Genomic DNA, 20,171 nt, shown 5'->3' with positions numbered 1-20,171 from the left:
TGACCGCCTCTGACACCCAGGAGATGCCCCTGTGCCCAGCTGTGACTGCCTCTGACACCCAGGAGATGCCCCTGTGCCCGCTGTGACTGCCTGACACCCAGGAGCTGCCCCTGTGCCCAGCTGTATCTGCCTCCGACACCCAGGAGATGCCCCTGTGCCCAGCTGTGACCGCCTCTGACACCCAGGAGATGCCCCTGTGCCCAGCTGTGACTGCCTCTGACACCCAGGAGATGCCCCTGTGCCCGCTGTGACTGCCTGACACCCAGGAGATGCCCATGTGCCCAGCTGTATCTGCCTCCGACACCCAGGAGATGCCCCTGTGCCCAGCTGTGACCGCCTCTGACACCCAGGAGATGCCCCTGTGCCCAGCTGTGACTGCCTCTGACACCCAGGAGATGCCCCTGTGCCCAGCTGTGACTGCCTCTGACACCCAGGAGATGCCCCTGTGCCCAGCTGTGACTGCCTCTGACACCCGGGCCAGAAGCTGCTCCTCTGTATCAGAGTGCTGCACAATCAGGCAGAGCGCGGCGCAGGGGATGACGGGAGTTGTAGTTACCCCGCGTCTCTCTTCCTGCAGCTCCTGCAGCCCGGGAACTACAGCTCCCAGCGATGCATTGCGGCCGCTCGCCCCCCTCTCCTGGCAGCCCCCCGGGCCTGGAATGGTGGGGAATGATCCGTGCGCTGGGAGGCTGGTGATTGGGGGCTGGGTGTGAGGTGTGTGTCTGCCCCTCTGCCGGCCTTCTCCCCTCTCTCCTCCCACTTCCTGTGTCCTCCTCACCCTCCCCACCATTCCCAGGCCCGGGCAGCAGAGACAAAAGGACGGACACCCCGAGCCGGGCCGCCCCGAGCGCTGGAGGCAGCATGTCTGAGCGAGGTAGGTGTCCCCCGGGGGCCGGTACCCCAACATCTACCTCCTCCCGCTGGCAGCACAGTAACATCCATTACCTGGGCCTCTGCTCCTCCCACTACCCATCCTGTACCTGACAGCACCCCAGTATCTGCCCCCTCCTGCTGACAGCACCCCAGTATCTGCCCCCCCCCTCCTGCTGACATCACCCCAGTATCTGCCCCCCTCCTGCTGACAGCACCCCAGTATCTGCCCCCCCCTCCTGCTGACATCACCCCAGTATCTGCCCCCCTCCTGCTGACAGCACCCCAGTATCTGCCCCACCCCTCCTGCTGACATCACCCCAGTATCTGCCCCCCTCCTGCTGACAGCACCCCAGTATCTGCCCCCTCCTGCTGCCAGCACCCCAGTATCTGCCCCCCCCCTCCTGCTGACATCACCCCAGTATCTGCCCCCCTCCTGCTGACAGCACCCCAGTATCTGCCCCCCCCCCCTCCTGCTGACATCACCCCAGTATCTGCCCCCTTCCTGCTGACAGCACCCCAACATCTATCACCTGGGTATCTGCTCCTCCCACTGCCCACCCTGTACCTGACAGCACTCCAGTATCTGCCCCCTCCTGCTGTCAGCACCCCAACATCCATCACCTGGGCCTCTGCTCCTCCTACTACCCATCCTGTACCTGACAGCACCCCAGTATCTGCCCCCTCCTGCTGACAGCACAGCAACATCCATTACCTGGGCCTCTACTCCTCCCAATACCCATCCTGTACCTGACAGCACCCCAGTATCTGCCCCCTCCTGCTGTCAGCACCCCAACATCCATCACCTGGGCCTCTGCTCCTCCTACTACCCATCCTGTACCTGACAGCACCCCAGTATCTGCCCCCTCCTGCTGACAGCACAGCAACATCCATTACCTGGCCCTCTACTCCTCCCAATACCCATCCTGTACCTGACAGCACCCCAGTATCTGCCCCCTCCTGCTGACAGCACAGCAACATCCGTTACCTGGCCCTCTACTCCTCCCAATACCCATCCTGTACCTGACAGCACCCCAGTATCTGCCCCCTCCTGCTGTCAGCACCCCAACATCCATCACCTGGGCCTCTGCTCCTACTACCCATCCTGTACCTGACAGCACCCCAGTATCTGCCCCCCTCCTGCTGACAGCACAGCAACATCCATTACCTGGGCCTCTGCTCCTCCTACTACCCATCCTGTACCTGACAGCACCCCAGTATCTGCCCCCTCCTGCTGACAGCACAGCAACATCCATTACCTGGGCCTCTACTCCTCCCAATACCCATCCTGTACCTGACAGCACCCCAGTATCTGCCCCCTCCTGCTGACAGCACCCCAGTATCTGCCCCCCTCCTGCTGACAGCACCCCAGTATCTGCCTCCTCCTGCTGACAGCACCCCAGTATCTGCCCCCTCCTGCTGACAGCACCCCAGTATCTGCCCCCCTCCTGCTGACAGCACCCCAGTATCTGCCCCCCTCCTGCTGACAGCACCCCAGTATCTGCCCCCCTCCTGCTGACAGCACCCCAGTATCTGCCCCCCCCTCCTGCTGACAGCACCCCAGTATCTGCCTCCTCCTGCTGACAGCACCCCAGTATCTGCCCCCCTCCTGCTGACAGCACCCCAGTATCTGCCTCTTCCTGCTGACAGCACCCCAGTATCTGCTCCCTCCTGCTGACAGCACCCCAGTATCTGCCTCTTCCTGCTGACAGCACCCCAGTATCTGCCCCCTCCTGCTGACAGCACAGCAACATCCATTACCTGGGCCTCTGCTCCTCCCAATACCCATCCTGTACCTGACAGCACCCCAGTATCTGCCCCCTCCTGCTGACAGCACCCCAGTATCTGCCCCCCCTCCTGCTGACAGCACCCCAGTATCTGCCCCCTCCTGCTGACAGCACCCCAGTATCTGCCCCCCCTCCTGCTGACAGCACCCCAGTATCTGCCCCCCCTCCTGCTGACAGCACCCCAGTATCTGCCCCCCTCCTGCTGACAGCACCCTAGTATCTGCCCCCCTCCTGCTGACAGCACCCCAATATCTGCCTCCTCCTGCTGACAGCACCCCAGTGTCTGCCCCCTCCTGCTGACAGCACCCCAGTATCTGCCCCCTCCTGCTGACAGCACCCCAGTGTCTGCCCCCTTCCTGCTGACAGCACCCCAGTATCTGCCCCCTCCTGCTGACAGCACCCCAGTGTCTGCCCCCCTCCTGCTGACAGCACCCCAGTGTCTGCCCCCCTCCTGCTGACAGCACCCCAGTATCTGCCTCCTCCTGCTGACAGCACCCCAGTATCTGCCCCCCTCCTGCTGACAGCACCCCAGTGTCTGCCCCCCTCCTGCTGACAGCACCCTAGTATCTGCCCCCTCCTGCTGACAGCACCCCAAAATCAGTCATCTGTGATTCTGCGCCCTCTCCTTCGTGTCGTGGGTGACTCTGCGCTCTCGCATTAGTGCCGGTCGGTCTGGAGCTCCGCCTCACACAGTCTCCACCATTAAAATGACCCTTTATGACCCTTTATGGCGTTGGTGACATAATACAGGACGCAGCATTTTCCCTGTATTATCTGCGTGTGACAGGAATCCTGCCTGTTATGTGTTGTTCTTTGGGATTGTCCATTTGTTGCAGATTGTAAGCTCTGGAACCCACAACTCATCTGTGTACACAATCAGCCTGTACTGACTGGTATCAGGAAGATCTCTCTCCACCCCCATTGTACTGCGTTTATCATGGCTGACAGGTGTCCTACTGTGCCTCGTATCAGTGTGACGAGCAGGTAGGGGGTCCGAGACTCCTCTAGTATCACCCTGCAGCCTGAGACGTGATAAGAGGGGGAGGGGGACAGATGCCGTTGGTTTAGGGTTTATTCCTATTACTGGTTTAAAACGATGAGTCCAAACCGTAGTCCATGTACCCCAGTATGTTTGTGTCTACGCTACGGGTGACCCCTATGAAAGTCCTACCCAGTAGCTGACAAACCCTAGTATCGGATGCCTCCTTTATATCGCTGGTCGTTTGTAAGAAATCGCTCAGTGTGTACGTTCAGTATCGTTTGTCAGGGACTCCGGGATGTTCTGGGGAAATCGTTCAACAATATCGCTCACGGAGCGCATCGTCTAGTGTGTACGCACCTTTAGCGTGTGACACCCGTGGGGAGGGCGAGGACAATCTGAGGCTTCTCTCGCTGTGGGGAAATATTGCAGTCCACACGATGCTGAACCAGGCCACGTGTTTTCCATGTGTGATACCGGTCTGTACGGTCGGCTCTGCGTGTGCGGCTGCAGTTGTTTTTGCGGCATGATCTGTAGTTCTGGGTAACCTCATTCATGCAAAGGTGTTGTGGCTGAAGGAGACTCCCCATTTGTTCTGTTCCGCATTTAGGAGGTGTAGTTGTAATGATCCAGGGACAGGAGGAATACTCTGTGCCACCATTATGTAGGAGCCCTATAGATGTACTGCGCCCCAGGGCTCGGGTTTATACCTGCTGCTCCAGAGGGACTATTAGAGGGAAGACTTTATCTAATTGCACTCTGTGATGAGGGAGCCTCTTTGGGGCTTATTCAGCGCTGCACGCAAAGGAGGGGCATCTGCAGCCGCAATGCGTGCATGAAAATAGCAAATGCTGTCCTGTATCGTCCGGCAGATCCACGGAAACTCGTGTCTAAACCTCAAGTGTGCGGTCTCTGTCCCGTACAAGTGTTGCGCTGAGGGCAGTGTCTGTGCTCCAGGGTTGGTGCTCCGTCCAGTGTCACCGCCGGGTAATTCTTGAGACTTTTCCTGCGTCCACTTTCATGATGATCTTATGTTCTTGCATAGTTGTGTTTCCTCAATAAAGTATACAGATATATTTTTGCATCTGTAAGGGAGGGATGTGTCATTAATAGGTGATGTGCTGTAATAATTATGTTCCCATACCGCTCTGTTTCTTCAGGGTCATGATGCCGCGGTGCTCTGCCAGTGGCTGCAGGAATGGCTCAGAGAGGGTGGGCAGCGCAGTCACTTTCTACCCCTTCCCGGCACAGGCGGAGGCTGCGGAGCGATGGGCCGGTCTGTGCGGAGCCTCCGGACAGGAGCGCACTCAGCTCCAGAGGGATATAGAGCAGGGCAGCTCGGGGAAGTACTTCGTCTGCTCTCTGCACTTTGAGGATGATGCTTTAGAGAGGAGCCCGGCGGGGGAGTGCAGGCTGCGGCAGGGAGCAGAGCCCACTCTCTTTCCATGTAGCCCACAGGACAAGGCCCTGGAGGACGAAGCTCAGGTGAGAAAGGGCAGCTTCCGCTATATTCAGACCTTGCTTCCTGCACTATGCCATAATTCTGTAGAAGTCTGGCCCGCATGCTCAGTCACTGGTTAATTATGGCACTCTATCTAATCAACACCTAGAACTGATTTAGGCCAGGAAAGGTCACTTCACAGGCAGAATGTTGTGGCAGGAAAGTAAATCAGAAGGATCTTATAAAGCCATCCACGCTGCGCTACCCCCTATGTCTGCCTCTCTCTGTTCCCTTGCCTTTTACTGCTTATGGGGCCATTTATTAACCAATGTTTGCTGCGATTTCCCTGAAAACTCCCATATTGGGGGGTTAGCTGCAAATATTAAGTGTTGCTATAACGTATGAAGGAGGGAGCGCGGCAGATGTCTCTGATAACTGCTGCAATCCCGCCATTCCTGCGGCAGCTGCGTTGCCCATAGGTTTCTATGAGGGGTTGCGATGCTGCCAGATTTTCTGGTATCCGGAATGCGAAGGATATCAGAGATTGGCCCCCGCAGCGATCACCATCTTCAGATAGCGGTAGCCCGTTGTAGCCTATAGATCGGGGCTGTAGTTCCGTCAGGGTTCACTAGGAACCCTCCAAAGGAAATGGCCGCTGTGCATGGTGGTCAGCGTGACCGCTCGTGGGCACGAGCCCTGGCACCATATTCGGCACATCGCAGGGACTAGCTCCTCTTGGAGCCCCTGTACTTGGTGATACATTCATTGCCCAGATCACATTGCGGATGCGATCAATGATAAATGGGCCCCACAGTTTGACTTGTACTGGGGTATTTCCTCCATCATATACATCACATGACTCCTCTCACAGGCCCGGTGACTAGAAGACATTACAGCGTCATTGGCGAATCATTGCGTCATCCCCTTATGTGGGAATTCTCCTATGTACAACACGCATTTGTGTTAATAAGGAGACTGCAAAACCGTTACTCCAATTTCAGCTCCTCCCCATTGTGCAAAAGAATAAAGATTATGGGGCTAATTCAGTAAGGATGGCAGATGCTGCTAATCAGAACTTGCTATCCTTTTCCTAGCATGTGAAGGGGGGGCGCCCAGAATGCTGACCAGAGTCCCCCCCCTCAACAAGCAGAAATTGTGAGTGATCGCAATTTCTGCTTGTTAGCAGAAATACTGGATGCCCACTGCCGGCGCAGCTTAGCTGCGCCCGCAGGAGACCCGCCTCCTTCTCCCAGATCATGGCGGCTGCGTGTGACGTCACGCAGCTGCCGTGATCACGCCCCCATTCGGCCAACTCCACCTCCGTTCGCCCCCGCAACGCTCCGTCTCCTCCCTGGAAACGTAGCATTGCCCGCCCCGCGACCGCCTCTGCCTGATTGACAGGCAGAGGTGATCGCATTTTCTGCGGCCCCCTGCACATTCGCTGCACATGCGCCCGCGGGGCGATCGTAAAAAATTTGGATGGATCGCGATTTGCGATCCAATTTGAATTAGCCCTTATGTACGTCTTTATTTAGGAAACCAAATTATTCTTAAGAATGATATAATACCCTGACCACAGGTCACACGGACATCGCCGTCCACTCACTTCAGCGTCATTTGAAATAAATAAATATATTAAAAAAAATGGACTCCTAATTTGAAAAATGAGCGACACTGTTGCTTGATTAAAGTCAGTGAAATGACGCTGGGCAGCGAGAGGGATGACGGCAGAGGTTACACCTAGGCGGGCGCCATTTTTGTTTTTATTGCCCAAGTGATTTTACAATGTAAATTGCTCTTAAAATACCACATGGTGGCGGGGTGATATAGGGTTCAGTATGAAATGCCTGCAATCAAAATACCGACACTTAAAATACCAACAAGGTCAAAATACTGACATTTAAAATGCCGACAGGTCAAAATGCCGACACAGGTTTTTGTGGGTTTTTTTTGTGTGTATGTCGACATGGTCACCGTATAAGTGTACTCTATCCCCTCGCATGGCTCGCTGCGCTCCCCATGTTTCGGGCACGGTACCTCGCTGCGCTCGGCACACTATTATATTCCCCCTCCATGTCCACTGGGATGGTTAAGACCTAACAAGTCGGTTTCAATGAAAAACTCATATCGACTTTTTGACCTGTCGACATTATAAATGTCAGGATTTTGACCGTCGGTCAATGGTTGTTGGTATTGTGATTGTAGGTAAAATGACCGCATCCCGTGATATATAAGGCCTCATTTTCTTGCCCCTATAACATGAAGGCTCCTGGACGTAGCGTTTACGCTGATGGGACATTTCATGAGCGCACTGAATTGCGAGGCGGGCGAATCGTACCCCTGCCGGCGGCCTTATCGCTACTGCGCTGTTGCCGGATGACGGCAACGTCTGTGATATAGAAACTCCGCCCAGAAAATGACACGGATTGCTCCTGAAGCAGATGGAGCATTCTGCAACGTGGAATGTTATAAAGAAACCATATATACTGTAATAATAACTTCAGAATAATAATAAGGAAAGAGAGCCCTGATGCATACGGATCTAGAACCCTGTAAGTGATGGAAATCTCTCCTGGCAACGCCTGACTGTATTATATTACTCTGAGGCTTAGCCTGTTTCCCCCTGATACACTGATGCTGGGAACACGTCCATCTACTCACATCATAAATCATAGTGAGAGGATTTCATGTTACCCCCTCCCTGCTGATTGCTTCTGCCCAGCGAGCCCCCGTTTCCATAGCAACCCCTGGCCGGCCATCTTTCCTCCTTCATGTCCGTTCTAGACGTCCCTGCTCCGGATCACTGCTCTGCTCTCCCCTAGCAGAGACCACGGTGACTCTGTGACCCCCCCAACCCCCCACCTCTCTCCATGCCTCCCGCCGCTGGGGTAGAAGCTGCAGGTCGGCTGCTTGCACACTGAGACTGGCATGTCTGCAGGAGCCATGTGCATAGTGATGTGTACTATTTACTCCCAATCTCTGATTACAGGCTGATGGCGTGTTACCGGGGCCCCAGGGGAAGCAGACCCCGTCCTCGGCAGCTTCACACTCCCCTAGTAGCCGCTCCGTCTCCCAGACCTCTAGGACTACACAGGTAATGGTCTCCTTGTTGTGGCGTAAATATCTAATTATAACATCAGACATTGCACATAATTACCTGTGCGACAAGCTGCCGGATTGGCCAGCGTAATGTTATCGCGCTTCATAAACGGAGCGTTCGCGCTTTACTGTGTGGTTATGATGTAATCACTCCTGTGTTAGCGCCACGGTTACCTCTGCATTAGAGGGTGCAGCCTGCGTATAAGAACGCCTTATCCCCTGCTGTCTCTGAGTTTTATATGGGTAAGTATAGGTGCGGTAAGCTTGGTCTACCCGCTGAATGAGCCCCGGGATCTGGCGTTGTTAGGCCGTACAGCGGGATAGTATTTGGCGAGGCCCTGGCTGGGGATGGCTGATTACCGTAGCGCTAGGTGTGATGTCTTGTACAGTATTAATAAATAGCGTGTAATACTCTGCAGATGTTGGGGCCTGTCCTGTGTGATATGGGGATCACTCTTTGTTTCTGCCCCGGCTGCTGTTATTGATGTCTACGCTTTACTATATATTGCTGCAGGTCCTGGACACAGAGGAGTCTCCAGGAACCAGAGTCTCCTGTGCCGAGCACGGGACACGTGTGTCTGAGTGCCCCCCCGCAGTGCACCACCTCCAGTCTGGGGCCAGCCAGGTGAGCACGGTGGGAGCATTGTCCAGCGAGAGCCAGAATTGTACATTATATGTTATGTCTGGTTTTAGTATTGCATGCTGTATCCAATCCACAGTGCGGTAATCTCTAGAATGGTCTCAGAGTAGGCTGCATTGAGGGGCAGGGCCTGAATGTGTGGGTGGGGCAGTTTAGCTCCTTTCTCGGCTTATTATAGGTCACTCATTTAATACCCTAATGTGACACTTTCCATAGACTTCTAATGATGAGGTTTCCATATACAGTGACCTGGCATCTTCCGCATCAGCAGAGCCTCTATCACAGACGTCCTGGCTTCTACATGGCATGGTCACAGTGACGGTCACTTACAGTAATGGTCAGTCTGAGCACATGGGTGACCTCTCACCCCACATTACGTCACATGGGGCTCAGTGATGCACAAAGCTCTGCACTGTGATATGCACTGCAGGGCTAGAACGCAATGAGCTGTTCAGTCTGGGGGTAACCCTTTTACTCAGGACTCCTGATCACTTTCTGTAGCGGGCCGCAGAGATCAGTATTGTCTCCATTTACACCATGCGGCTGTTTATTGACTTTTCCGTTATTCTGCAGATTGTTCTCAACTTCCGGGAGCAGAGTAATGGGCTGACTGTGGACAGTATGCCAGAGAGGACTGTCTCCCAGTGCCACGAGGGATGCCACAGCTTGCAGAGAGTGGTCCAGCAGGTGACTAGGGCACACAATTAGGGGCTGAGGGGTAACAGTGCTCCCAGAGATATAATGGAGGGTGACAGGATACAGCAATACAGGACACACACACACAGGAAGTACAGGCATATGATTGGGGAGGTGAGGGGGTAACAGTGCTCCCAGAGATATAATAGAGGGTGACAGGATACAGCAATACAGGACACACACAGGAGGTACAGGCATATGATTGGGGAGGTGAGAGGGTAACAGTGCTCCCAGAGATATAATGGAGGGTGACAGGATACAGCAATACAGGACACACACACACAGGAAGTACAGGCATATGATTGGGGAGGTGAGAGGGTAACAGTGCTCCCAGAGATATAATGGAGGGTGACAGGATACAGCAATACAGGACACATACACACAGGAAGTACAGGCATATGATTGGGGAGGTGAGAGGGTAACAGTGCTCCCAGAGATATAATGGAGAGTGACAGGATACAGCAATACAGGACACACACACACACAGGAAGTACAGGCATATGATTGGGGAGGTGAGGGGGTAACAGTGCTCCCAGAGATATAATGGAGGGTGACAGGATACAGCAATACAGGACACACACAGGAGGTACAGGCATATGATTGGGGAGGTGAGGGGGTAACAGTGCTCCCAGAGATATAATGGGGGGGTGACAGGATACAGCAATACAGGACACACACAGGAAGTACAGGCATATGATTGGGGAGGTGAGGGGGTAACAGTGCTCCCAGAGATATAATGGAGGGTGACAGGATACAGCAATACAGGACACATACACACAGGAGGTACAGGCATATGATTGGGGAGGTGAGAGGGTAACAGTGCTCCCAGAGATATAATGGAGGGTGACAGGATACAGCAATACAGGACACATACAGGAAGTACAGGCATATGATTGGGGAGGTGAGGGGGTAACAGTGCTCCCAGAGATATAATGGAGGGTGACAGGATACAGCAATACAGGACACATACACACAGGAAGTACAGGCATATGATTGGGGAGGTGAGGGGATAACAGTGCTCCCAGAGATATAATGGAGGGTGACAGGATACAGCAATACAGGACACACACAGGAAGTACAGGCATATGATTGGGGAGGTGAGAGGGTAACAGTGCTCCCAGAGATATAATGGAGGGTGACAGGATACAGCAATACAGGACACATACACACAGGAAGTACAGGCATATGATTGGGGAGGTGAGGGGGTAACAGTGCTCCCAGAGATATAATGGAGGGTGACAGGATACAGCAATACAGGACACACACAGGAAGTACAGGCATATGATTGGGGAGGTGAGGGGGTAACAGTGCTCCCAGAGATATAATGGAGGGTGACAGGATACAGCAATACAGGACACATACACACAGGAAGTACAGGCATATGATTGGGGAGGTGAGGGGATAACAGTGCTCCCAGAGATATAATGGAGGGTGACAGGATACAGCAATACAGGACACATACACACAGGAAGTACAGGCATATGATTGGGGAGGTGAGGGGGTAACAGTGCTCCCAGAGATATAATGGAGGGTGACAGGATACAGCAATACAGGACACACACAGGAAGTACAGGCATATGATTGGGGAGGTGAGGGGGTAACAGTGCTCCCAGAGATATAATGGAGGGTGACAGGATACAGCAATACAGGACACATACACACAGGAGGTACAGGCATATGATTGGGGAGGTGAGGGGGTAACAGTGCTCCCAGAGATATAATGGAGGGTGACAGGATACAGCAATACAGGACACATACACACAGGAAGTACAGGCATATGATTGGGGAGGTGAGAGGGTAACAGTGCTCCCAGAGATATAATGGAGGGTGACAGGATACAGCAATACAGGACACACACAGGAAGTACAGGCATATGATTGGGGAGGTGAGAGGGTAACAGTGCTCCCAGAGATATAATGGAGGGTGACAGGATACAGCAATACAGGACACATACACACAGGAAGTACAGGCATATGATTGGGGAGGTGAGAGGGTAACAGTGCTCCCAGAGATATAATGGAGGGTGACAGGATACAGCAATACAGGACACACACAGGAGGTACAGGCATATGATTGGGGAGGTGAGGGGATAACAGTGCTCCCAGAGATATAATAGAGGGTGTCAGGATACAGCAATACAGGACACATACACACAGGAAGTACAGGCATATGATTGGGGAGGTGAGAGGGTAACAGTGCTCCCAGAGATATAATGGAGGGTGACAGGATACAGCAATACAGGACACATACACACAGGAAGTACAGGCATATGATTGGGGAGGTGAGGGGATAACAGTGCTCCCAGAGATATAATGGAGGGTGACAGGATACAGCAATACAGGACACATACACACACAGGAAGTACAGGCATATGATTGGGGAGGTGAGGGGGTAACAGTGCTCCCAGAGATATAATGGAGGGTGACAGGATACAGCAATACAGGACACACACAGGAGGTACAGGCATATGATTGGGGAGGTGAGGGGGTAACAGTGCTCCCAGAGATATAATGGGGGGGTGACAGGATACAGCAATACAGGACACACACAGGAAGTACAGGCATATGATTGGGGAGGTGAGGGGGTAACAGTGCTCCCAGAGATATAATAGAGGGTGACAGGATACAGCAATACAGGACACACACAGGAAGTACAGGCATATGATTGGGGAGGTGAGAGGGTAATAGTGCTCCCAGAGATATAATGGAGGGTGACAGGATACAGCAATACAGGACACACACAGGAAGTACAGGCATATGATTGGGGAGGTGAGGGGGTAACAGTGCTCCCAGAGATATAATGGGGGGGTGACAGGATACAGCAATACAGGGCACATACACACAGGAAGTACAGGCATATGATTGGGGAGGTGAGGGGGTAACAGTGCTCCCAGAGATATAATGGAGGGTGACAGGATACAGCAATACAGGACACATACACACAGGAAGTACAGGCATATGATTGGGGAGGTGAGGGGGTAACAGTGCTCCCAGAGATATAATGGAGGGTGACCGGATACAGCAATACAGGGCACACACACAGGAAGTACAGGCATATGATTGGGGAGGTGAGGGGGTAACAGTGCTCCCAGAGATATAATGGAGGGTGACAGGATACAGCAATACAGGACACATACACACAGGAGGTACAGGCATATGATTGGGGAGGTGAGGGGGTAACAGTGCTCCCAGAGATATAATGGAGGGTGACCGGATACAGCAATACAGGGCACACACACAGGAAGTACAGGCATATGATTGGGGAGGTGAGGGGGTAACAGTGCTCCCAGAGATATAATGGAGGGTGACAGGATACAGCAATACAGGACACATACACACAGGAGGTACAGGCATATGATTGGGGAGGTGAGGGGGTAACAGTGCTCCCAGAGATATAATGGAGGGTGACCGGATACAGCAATACAGGGCACACACACAGGAAGTACAGGCATATGATTGGGGAGGTGAGGGGGTAACAGTGCTCCCAGAGATATAATGGAGGGTGACAGGATACAGCAATACAGGACACATACACACAGGAAGTACAGGCATATGATTGGGGAGGTGAGGGGATAACAGTGCTCCCAGAGATATAATGGAGGGTGACAGGATACAGCAATACAGGACACACACAGGAAGTACAGGCATATGATTGGGGAGGTGAGGGGGTAACAGTGCTCCCAGAGATATAATGGAGGGTGACAGGATACAGCAATACAGGACACATACACACAGGAAGTACAGGCATATGATTGGGGAGGTGAGAGGGTAACAGTGCTCCCAGAGATATAATGGAGGGTGACAGGATACAGCAATACAGGACACACACAGGAAGTACAGGCATATGATTGGGGAGGTGAGGGGGTAACAGTGCTCCCAGAGATATAATGGAGGGTGACAGGATACAGCAATACAGGACACATACACACAGGAGGTACAGGCATATGATTGGGGAGGTGAGGGGGTAACAGTGCTCCCAGAGATATAATGGAGGGTGACAGGATACAGCAATACAGGACACATACACACAGGAAGTACAGGCATATGATTGGGGAGGTGAGAGGGTAACAGTGCTCCCAGAGATATAATGGAGGGTGACAGGATACAGCAATACAGGACACATACACACAGGAAGTACAGGCATATGATTGGGGAGGTGAGAGGGTAACAGTGCTCCCAGAGATATAATGGAGGGTGACAGGATACAGCAATACAGGACACACACAGGAGGTACAGGCATATGATTGGGGAGGTGAGAGGGTAACAGTGCTCCCAGAGATATAATGGAGGGTGACAGGATACAGCAATACAGGACACGCACACACAGGAAGTACAGGCATATGATTGGGGAGGTGAGGGGATAACAGTGCTCCCAGAGATATAATGGAGGGTGACAGGATACAGCAATACAGGACACATACACACAGGAAGTACAGGCATATGATTGGGGAGGTAAGGGGGTAACAGTGCTCCCAGAGATATAATGGGGGGTGACAGGATACAGCAATACAGGACACATACACAGGAAGTACAGGCATATGATTGGGGAGGTGAGGGGGTAACAGTGCTCCCAGAGATATAATGGAGGGTGACAGGATACAGCAATACAGGACACATACACACAGGAAGTACAGGCATATGATTGGGGAGGTGAGAGGGTAACAGTGCTCCCAGAGATATAATGGAGGGTGACAGGATACAGCAATACAGGACACACACAGGAAGTACAGGCATATGATTGGGGAGGTGAGGGGGTAACAGTGCTTCCAGAGATATAATGGAGGGTGACAGGATACAGCAATACAGGACACATACACACAGGAAGTACAGGCATATGATTGGGGAGGTGAGGGGGTAACAGTGCTCCCAGAGATATAATGGAGGGTGACAGGATACAGCAATACAGGACACATACACACAGGAAGTACAGGCATATGATTGGGGAGGTGAGAGGGTAACAGTGCTCCCAGAGATATAATGGAGGGTGACAGGATACAGCAATACAGGACACACACAGGAGGTACAGGCATATGATTGGGGAGGTGAGAGGGTAACAGTGCTCCCAGAGATATAATGGAGGGTGACAGGATACAGCAATACAGGACACGCACACACAGGAAGTACAGGCATATGATTGGGGAGGTGAGGGGATAACAGTGCTCCCAGAGATATAATGGAGGGTGACAGGATACAGCAATACAGGACACATACACACAGGAAGTACAGGCATATGATTGGGGAGGTGAGGGGGTAACAGTGCTCCCAGAGATATAATGGAGGGTGACAGGATACAGCAATACAGGGCACATACACACAGGAAGTACAGGCATATGATTGGGGAGGTGAGGGGATAACAGTGCTCCCAGAGATATAATGGAGGGTGACAGGATACAGCAATACAGGACACATACACACAGGAAGTACAGGCATATGATTGGGGAGGTGAGGGGATAACAGTGCTCCCAGAGATATAATGGAGGGTGACAGGATACAGCAATACAGGACACACACAGGAAGTACAGGCATATGATTGGGGAGGTGAGGGGGTAACAGTGCTCCCAGAGATATAATGGAGGGTGACAGGATACAGCAATACAGGGCACACACAGGAAGTACAGGCATATGATTGGGGAGGTGAGGGGATAACAGTGCTCCCAGAGATATAATGAAGGGTGACAGGATACAGAAATACAGGACACATACACACACAGGAAGTACAGGCATATGATTGGGGAGGTGAGAGGGTAACAGTGCTCCCAGAGATATAATGGAGGGTGACAGGATACAGCAATACAGGACACATACACACAGGAAGTACAGGCATATGATTGGGGAGGTGAGGGGGTAACAGTGCTCCCAGAGATATAATGGAGGGTGACAGGATACAGCAATACAGGACACATACACACAGGAAGTACAGGCATATGATTGGGGAGGTGAGGGGGTAACAGTGCTTCCAGAGATATAATAGAGGGTGACAGGATACAGCAATACAGGACACACACAGGAAGTACAGGCATATGATTGGGGAGGTGAGGGGGTAACAGTGCTTCCAGAGATATAATAGAGGGTGACAGGATACAGCAATACAGGACACACAGAGGAAGTACAGGCATATGATTGGGGAGGTGAGGGGGTAACAGTGCTCCCAGAGATATAATAGAGGGTGACAGGATACAGCAATACAGGACACATACACACAGGAAGTACAGGCATATGATTGGGGAGGTGAGAGGGTAACAGTGCTCCCAGAGATATAATGGAGGGTGACAGGATACAGCAATACAGGACACACACAGGAAGTACAGGCGTATGATTGGGGAGGTGAGGGGGTAACAGTGCTCCCAGAGATATAATGGAGGGTGACAGGATACAGCAATACAGGACACATACACACAGGAAGTACAGGCATATGATTGGGGAGGTGAGCGGGTAACAGTGCTCCCAGAGATATAATGGAGGGTGACAGGATACAGCAATACAGGACACACACAGGAAGTACAGGCATATGATTGGGGAGGTGAGAGGGTAACAGTGCTCCCAGAGATATAATGGAGGGTGACAGGATACAGCAATACAGGACACACACAGGAAGTACAGGCATATGATTGGGGAGGTGAGGGGGTAACAGTGCTCCCAGAGATATAATGGAGGGTGACAGGATACAGCAATACAGGACACACACAGGAAGTACAGGCATATGATTGGGGAGGTGAGGGGGTAACAGTGCTCCCAGAGATATAATGGAGGGTGACAGGATACAGCAATACAGGACACACACAGGAAGTACAGGCATATGATTGGGGAGGTGAGGGGGTAACAGTGCTCCCAGAGATATAATGGAGGGTGACAGGATACAGCAATACAGGACACATACACACAGGAAGTACAGGCATATGATTGGGGAGGTGAGAGGGTAACAGTGCTCCCAGAGATATAATGGAGGGTGACAGGATACAGCAATACAGGACACATACACACAGGAAGTACAGGCATATGATTGGGGAGGTGAGGGGGTAACAGTGCTCCCAGAGATATAATGGAGGGTGACAGGATACAGCAATACAGGACACATACACACAGGAAGTACAGGCATATGATTGGGGAGGTGAGGGGGTAACAGTGCTCCCAGAGATATAATGGAGGGTGACAGGATACAGCAATACAGGACACACACAGGAAGTACAGGCATATGATTGGGGAGGTGAGAGGGTAACAGTGCTCCCAGAGATATAATGGAGGGTGACAGGATACAGCAATACAGGACACACACAGGAAGTACAGGCATATGATTGGGGAGGTGAGGGGGTAACAGTGCTCCCAGAGATATAATGGAGGGTGACAGGATACAGCAATACAGGACACACACACACAGGAAGTACAGGCATATGATTGGGGAGGTGAGGGGGTAACAGTGCTCCCAGATATATAATGGAGGGTGACAGGATACAGCAATACAGGACACACACAGGAAGTACAGGCATATGATTGGGGAGGTGAGAGGGTAACAGTGCTCCCAGAGATATAATGGAGGGTGACAGGATACAGCAATACAGGACACACACAGGAGGTACAGGCATATGATTGGGGAGGTGAGAGGGTAACAGTGCTCCCAGATATATAATGGAGGGTGACAGGATACAGCAATACAGGACACATACACACAGGAAGTACAGGCATATGATTGGGGAGGTGAGAGGGTAACAGTGCTCCCAGAGATATAATGGAGGGTGACAGGATACAGCAATACAGGACACACACAGGAAGTACAGGCATATGATTGGGGAGGTGAGGGGGTAACAGTGCTCCCAGAGATATAATGGAGGGTGACAGGATACAGCAATACAGGACACACACACACAGGAAGTACAGGCATATGATTGGGGAGGTGAGGGGGTAACAGTGCTCCCAGATATATAATGGAGGGTGACAGGATACAGCAATACAGGACACACACAGGAAGTACAGGCATATGATTGGGGAGGTGAGAGGGTAACAGTGCTCCCAGAGATATAATGGAGGGTGACAGGATACAGCAATACAGGACACACACAGGAGGTACAGGCATATGATTGGGGAGGTGAGAGGGTAACAGTGCTCCCAGATATATAATGGAGGGTGACAGGATACAGCAATACAGGACACATACACACAGGAAGTACAGGCATATGATTGGGGAGGTGAGAGGGTAACAGTGCTCCCAGAGATATAATGGAGGGTGTCAGGATACAGCAATACAGGACACACACAGGAGGTACAGGCATATGATTGGTGAGGTGACGGGGTAACAGTGCTCCCAGAGATATAATGGAGGGTGACAGGATACAGCAATACAGGACACATACACACAGGAAGTACAGGCATATGATTGGGGAGGTGAGAGGGTAACAGTGCTCCCAGAGATATAATGGAGGGTGACAGGATACAGCAATACAGGACACATACACACAGGAAGTACAGGCATATGATTGGGGAGGTGAGGGGGTAACAGTGCTCCCAGAGATATAATGGAGGGTGACAGGATACAGCAATACAGGACACACACACACAGGAAGTACAGGCATATGATTGGGGAGGTGAGGTGGTAACAGTGCTCCCAGAGATATAATGGAGGGTGACAGGATACAGCAATACAGGACACATACACACAGGAAGTACAGGCATATGATTGGGGAGGTGAGGGGGTAACAGTGCTCCCAGAGATATAATGGAGGGTGACAGGATACAGCAATACAGGACACATACACACAGGAAGTACAGGCATATGATTGGGGAGGTGAGGGGTAACAGTGCTTCCAGAGATATAATGGAGGGTGACAGGATACAGCAATACAGGACACACACAGGAAGTACAGGCATATGATTGGGGAGGTGAGGGGTAACAGTGCTTCCAGAGATATAATGGAGGGTGACAGGATACAGCAATACAGCACACATACACACAGGAAGTACAGGCATATGATTGGGGAGGTGAGGGGGTAACAGTGCTCCCAGAGATATAATGGAGGGTGACAGGATACAGCAATACAGGACACACACAGGAAGTACAGGCATATGATTGGGGAGGTGAGGGGGTAACTGCTCCCAGAGATATAATGGAGGGTGACAGGATACAGCAATACAGGACACACACACACAGGAAGTACAGGCATATGATTGGGGAGGTGAGAGGATAACAGTGCTCCCAGAGATATAATGGAGGGTGACAGGATACAGCAATACAGGACACATACACACAGGAAGTACAGGCATATGATTGGGGAGGTGAGCGGGTAACAGTGCTCCCAGAGATATAATGGAGGGTGACAGGATACAGCAATACAGGACACACACAGGAAGTACAGGCATATGATTGGGGAGGTGAGGGGGTAACAGTGCTCCCAGAGATATAATGGAGGGTGACAGGATACAGCAATACAGGACACATACACACAGGAAGTACAGGCATATGATTGGGGAGGTGAGGGGGTAATAGTGCTCCCAGAGATATAATGGAGGGTGACAGGATACAGCAATACAGGACACACACAGGAGGTACAGGCTTATGATTGGGGAGGTGAGGGGGTAACAGTGCTCCCAGAGATATAATGGAGGGTGACAGGATACAGCAATACAGGACACATACACACAGGAAGTACAGGCATATGATTGGGGAGGTGAGAGGGTAACAGTGCTCCCAGAGATATAATGGAGGGTGACGATACAGCAATACAGGACACACACAGGAGGTACAGGCATATGATTGGGGAGGTGAGAGGGTAACAGTGCTCCCAGAGATATAATGGAGGGTGACAGGATACAGCAATACAGGACACACACACACAGGAAGTACAGGCATATGATTGGGGAGGTGAGAGGGTAACAGTGCTCCCAGAGATATAATGGAGGGTGACAGGATACAGCAATACAGGACACACACAGGAAGTACAGGCATATGATTGGGGAGGTGAGAGGGTAACAGTGCTCCCAGAGATATAATGGAGGGTGACAGGATACAGCAATACAGGACACACACAGGAAGTACAGGCATATGATTGGGGAGGTGAGGGGGTAACAGTGCTCCCAGAGATATAATGGAGGGTGACAGGATACAGCAATACAGGACACACACACACAGGAAGTACAGGCATATGATTGGGGAGGTGAGGGGGTAACAGTGCTCCCAGAGATATAATGGAGGGTGACAGGATACAGCAATACAGGACACATACACACAGGAAGTACAGGCATATGATTGGGGAGGTGAGGGGGATAACAGTGCTCCCAGAGATATAATGGAGGGTGACAGGATACAGCAATACAGGACACATACACACAGGAGGTACAGGCATATGATTGGGGAGGTGAGGGGGTAACAGTGCTCCCAGAGATATAATGGAGGGTGACAGGATACAGCAATACAGGACACACACAGGAAGTACAGGCATATGATTGGGGAGGTGAGAGGGTAACAGTGCTCCCAGAGATATAATGGAGGGTGACAGGATACAGCAATACAGGACACATACACACAGGAAGTACAGGCATATGATTGGGGAGGTGAGAGGGTAACAGTGCTCCCAGAGATATAATGGAGGGTGACAGGATACAGCAATACAGGACACATACACACAGGAAGTACAGGCATACGATTGGGGAGGTGAGGGGATAACAGTGCTCC

General features: G+C 52.0%; 1 protein-coding gene across 5 annotated transcripts in view; it reads left to right on the top strand.

The window, feature by feature from the left end:
- The first annotated feature begins 639 nt into the window (after window positions 1–639).
- The window catches only part of LOC134928664 (uncharacterized), a 131,178-nt gene continuing 111,646 nt past the window's right edge, over window positions 640–20,171 (top strand). For 4 of the 5 annotated variants that reach the window (XM_063924630.1, XM_063924631.1, XM_063924629.1 and 1 more), the window contains exons 1-5: window positions 642–874; window positions 4,797–5,121; window positions 8,067–8,171; window positions 8,691–8,801; window positions 9,390–9,503. In XM_063924630.1, the coding sequence (XP_063780700.1) occupies window positions 4,801–5,121; window positions 8,067–8,171; window positions 8,691–8,801; window positions 9,390–9,503 (651 nt within the window). In that variant the 5' untranslated portion in view covers window positions 642–874; window positions 4,797–4,800. Of the gene's footprint in view, window positions 875–4,796; window positions 5,122–8,066; window positions 8,172–8,690; window positions 8,802–9,389; window positions 9,504–20,171 lie in introns of all 5 variants that reach the window. The other variant, XM_063924632.1, reaches the window with a different exon arrangement.

This window comes from Pseudophryne corroboree, chromosome 5, assembly GCF_028390025.1.
Source record: "Pseudophryne corroboree isolate aPseCor3 chromosome 5, aPseCor3.hap2, whole genome shotgun sequence".
Lineage (NCBI taxonomy): Eukaryota > Metazoa > Chordata > Amphibia > Anura > Myobatrachidae > Pseudophryne > Pseudophryne corroboree.
The sequence above is the reverse complement of the archived record's forward strand: the minus strand, read 5'-3'. Positions and strand labels throughout refer to the sequence as shown.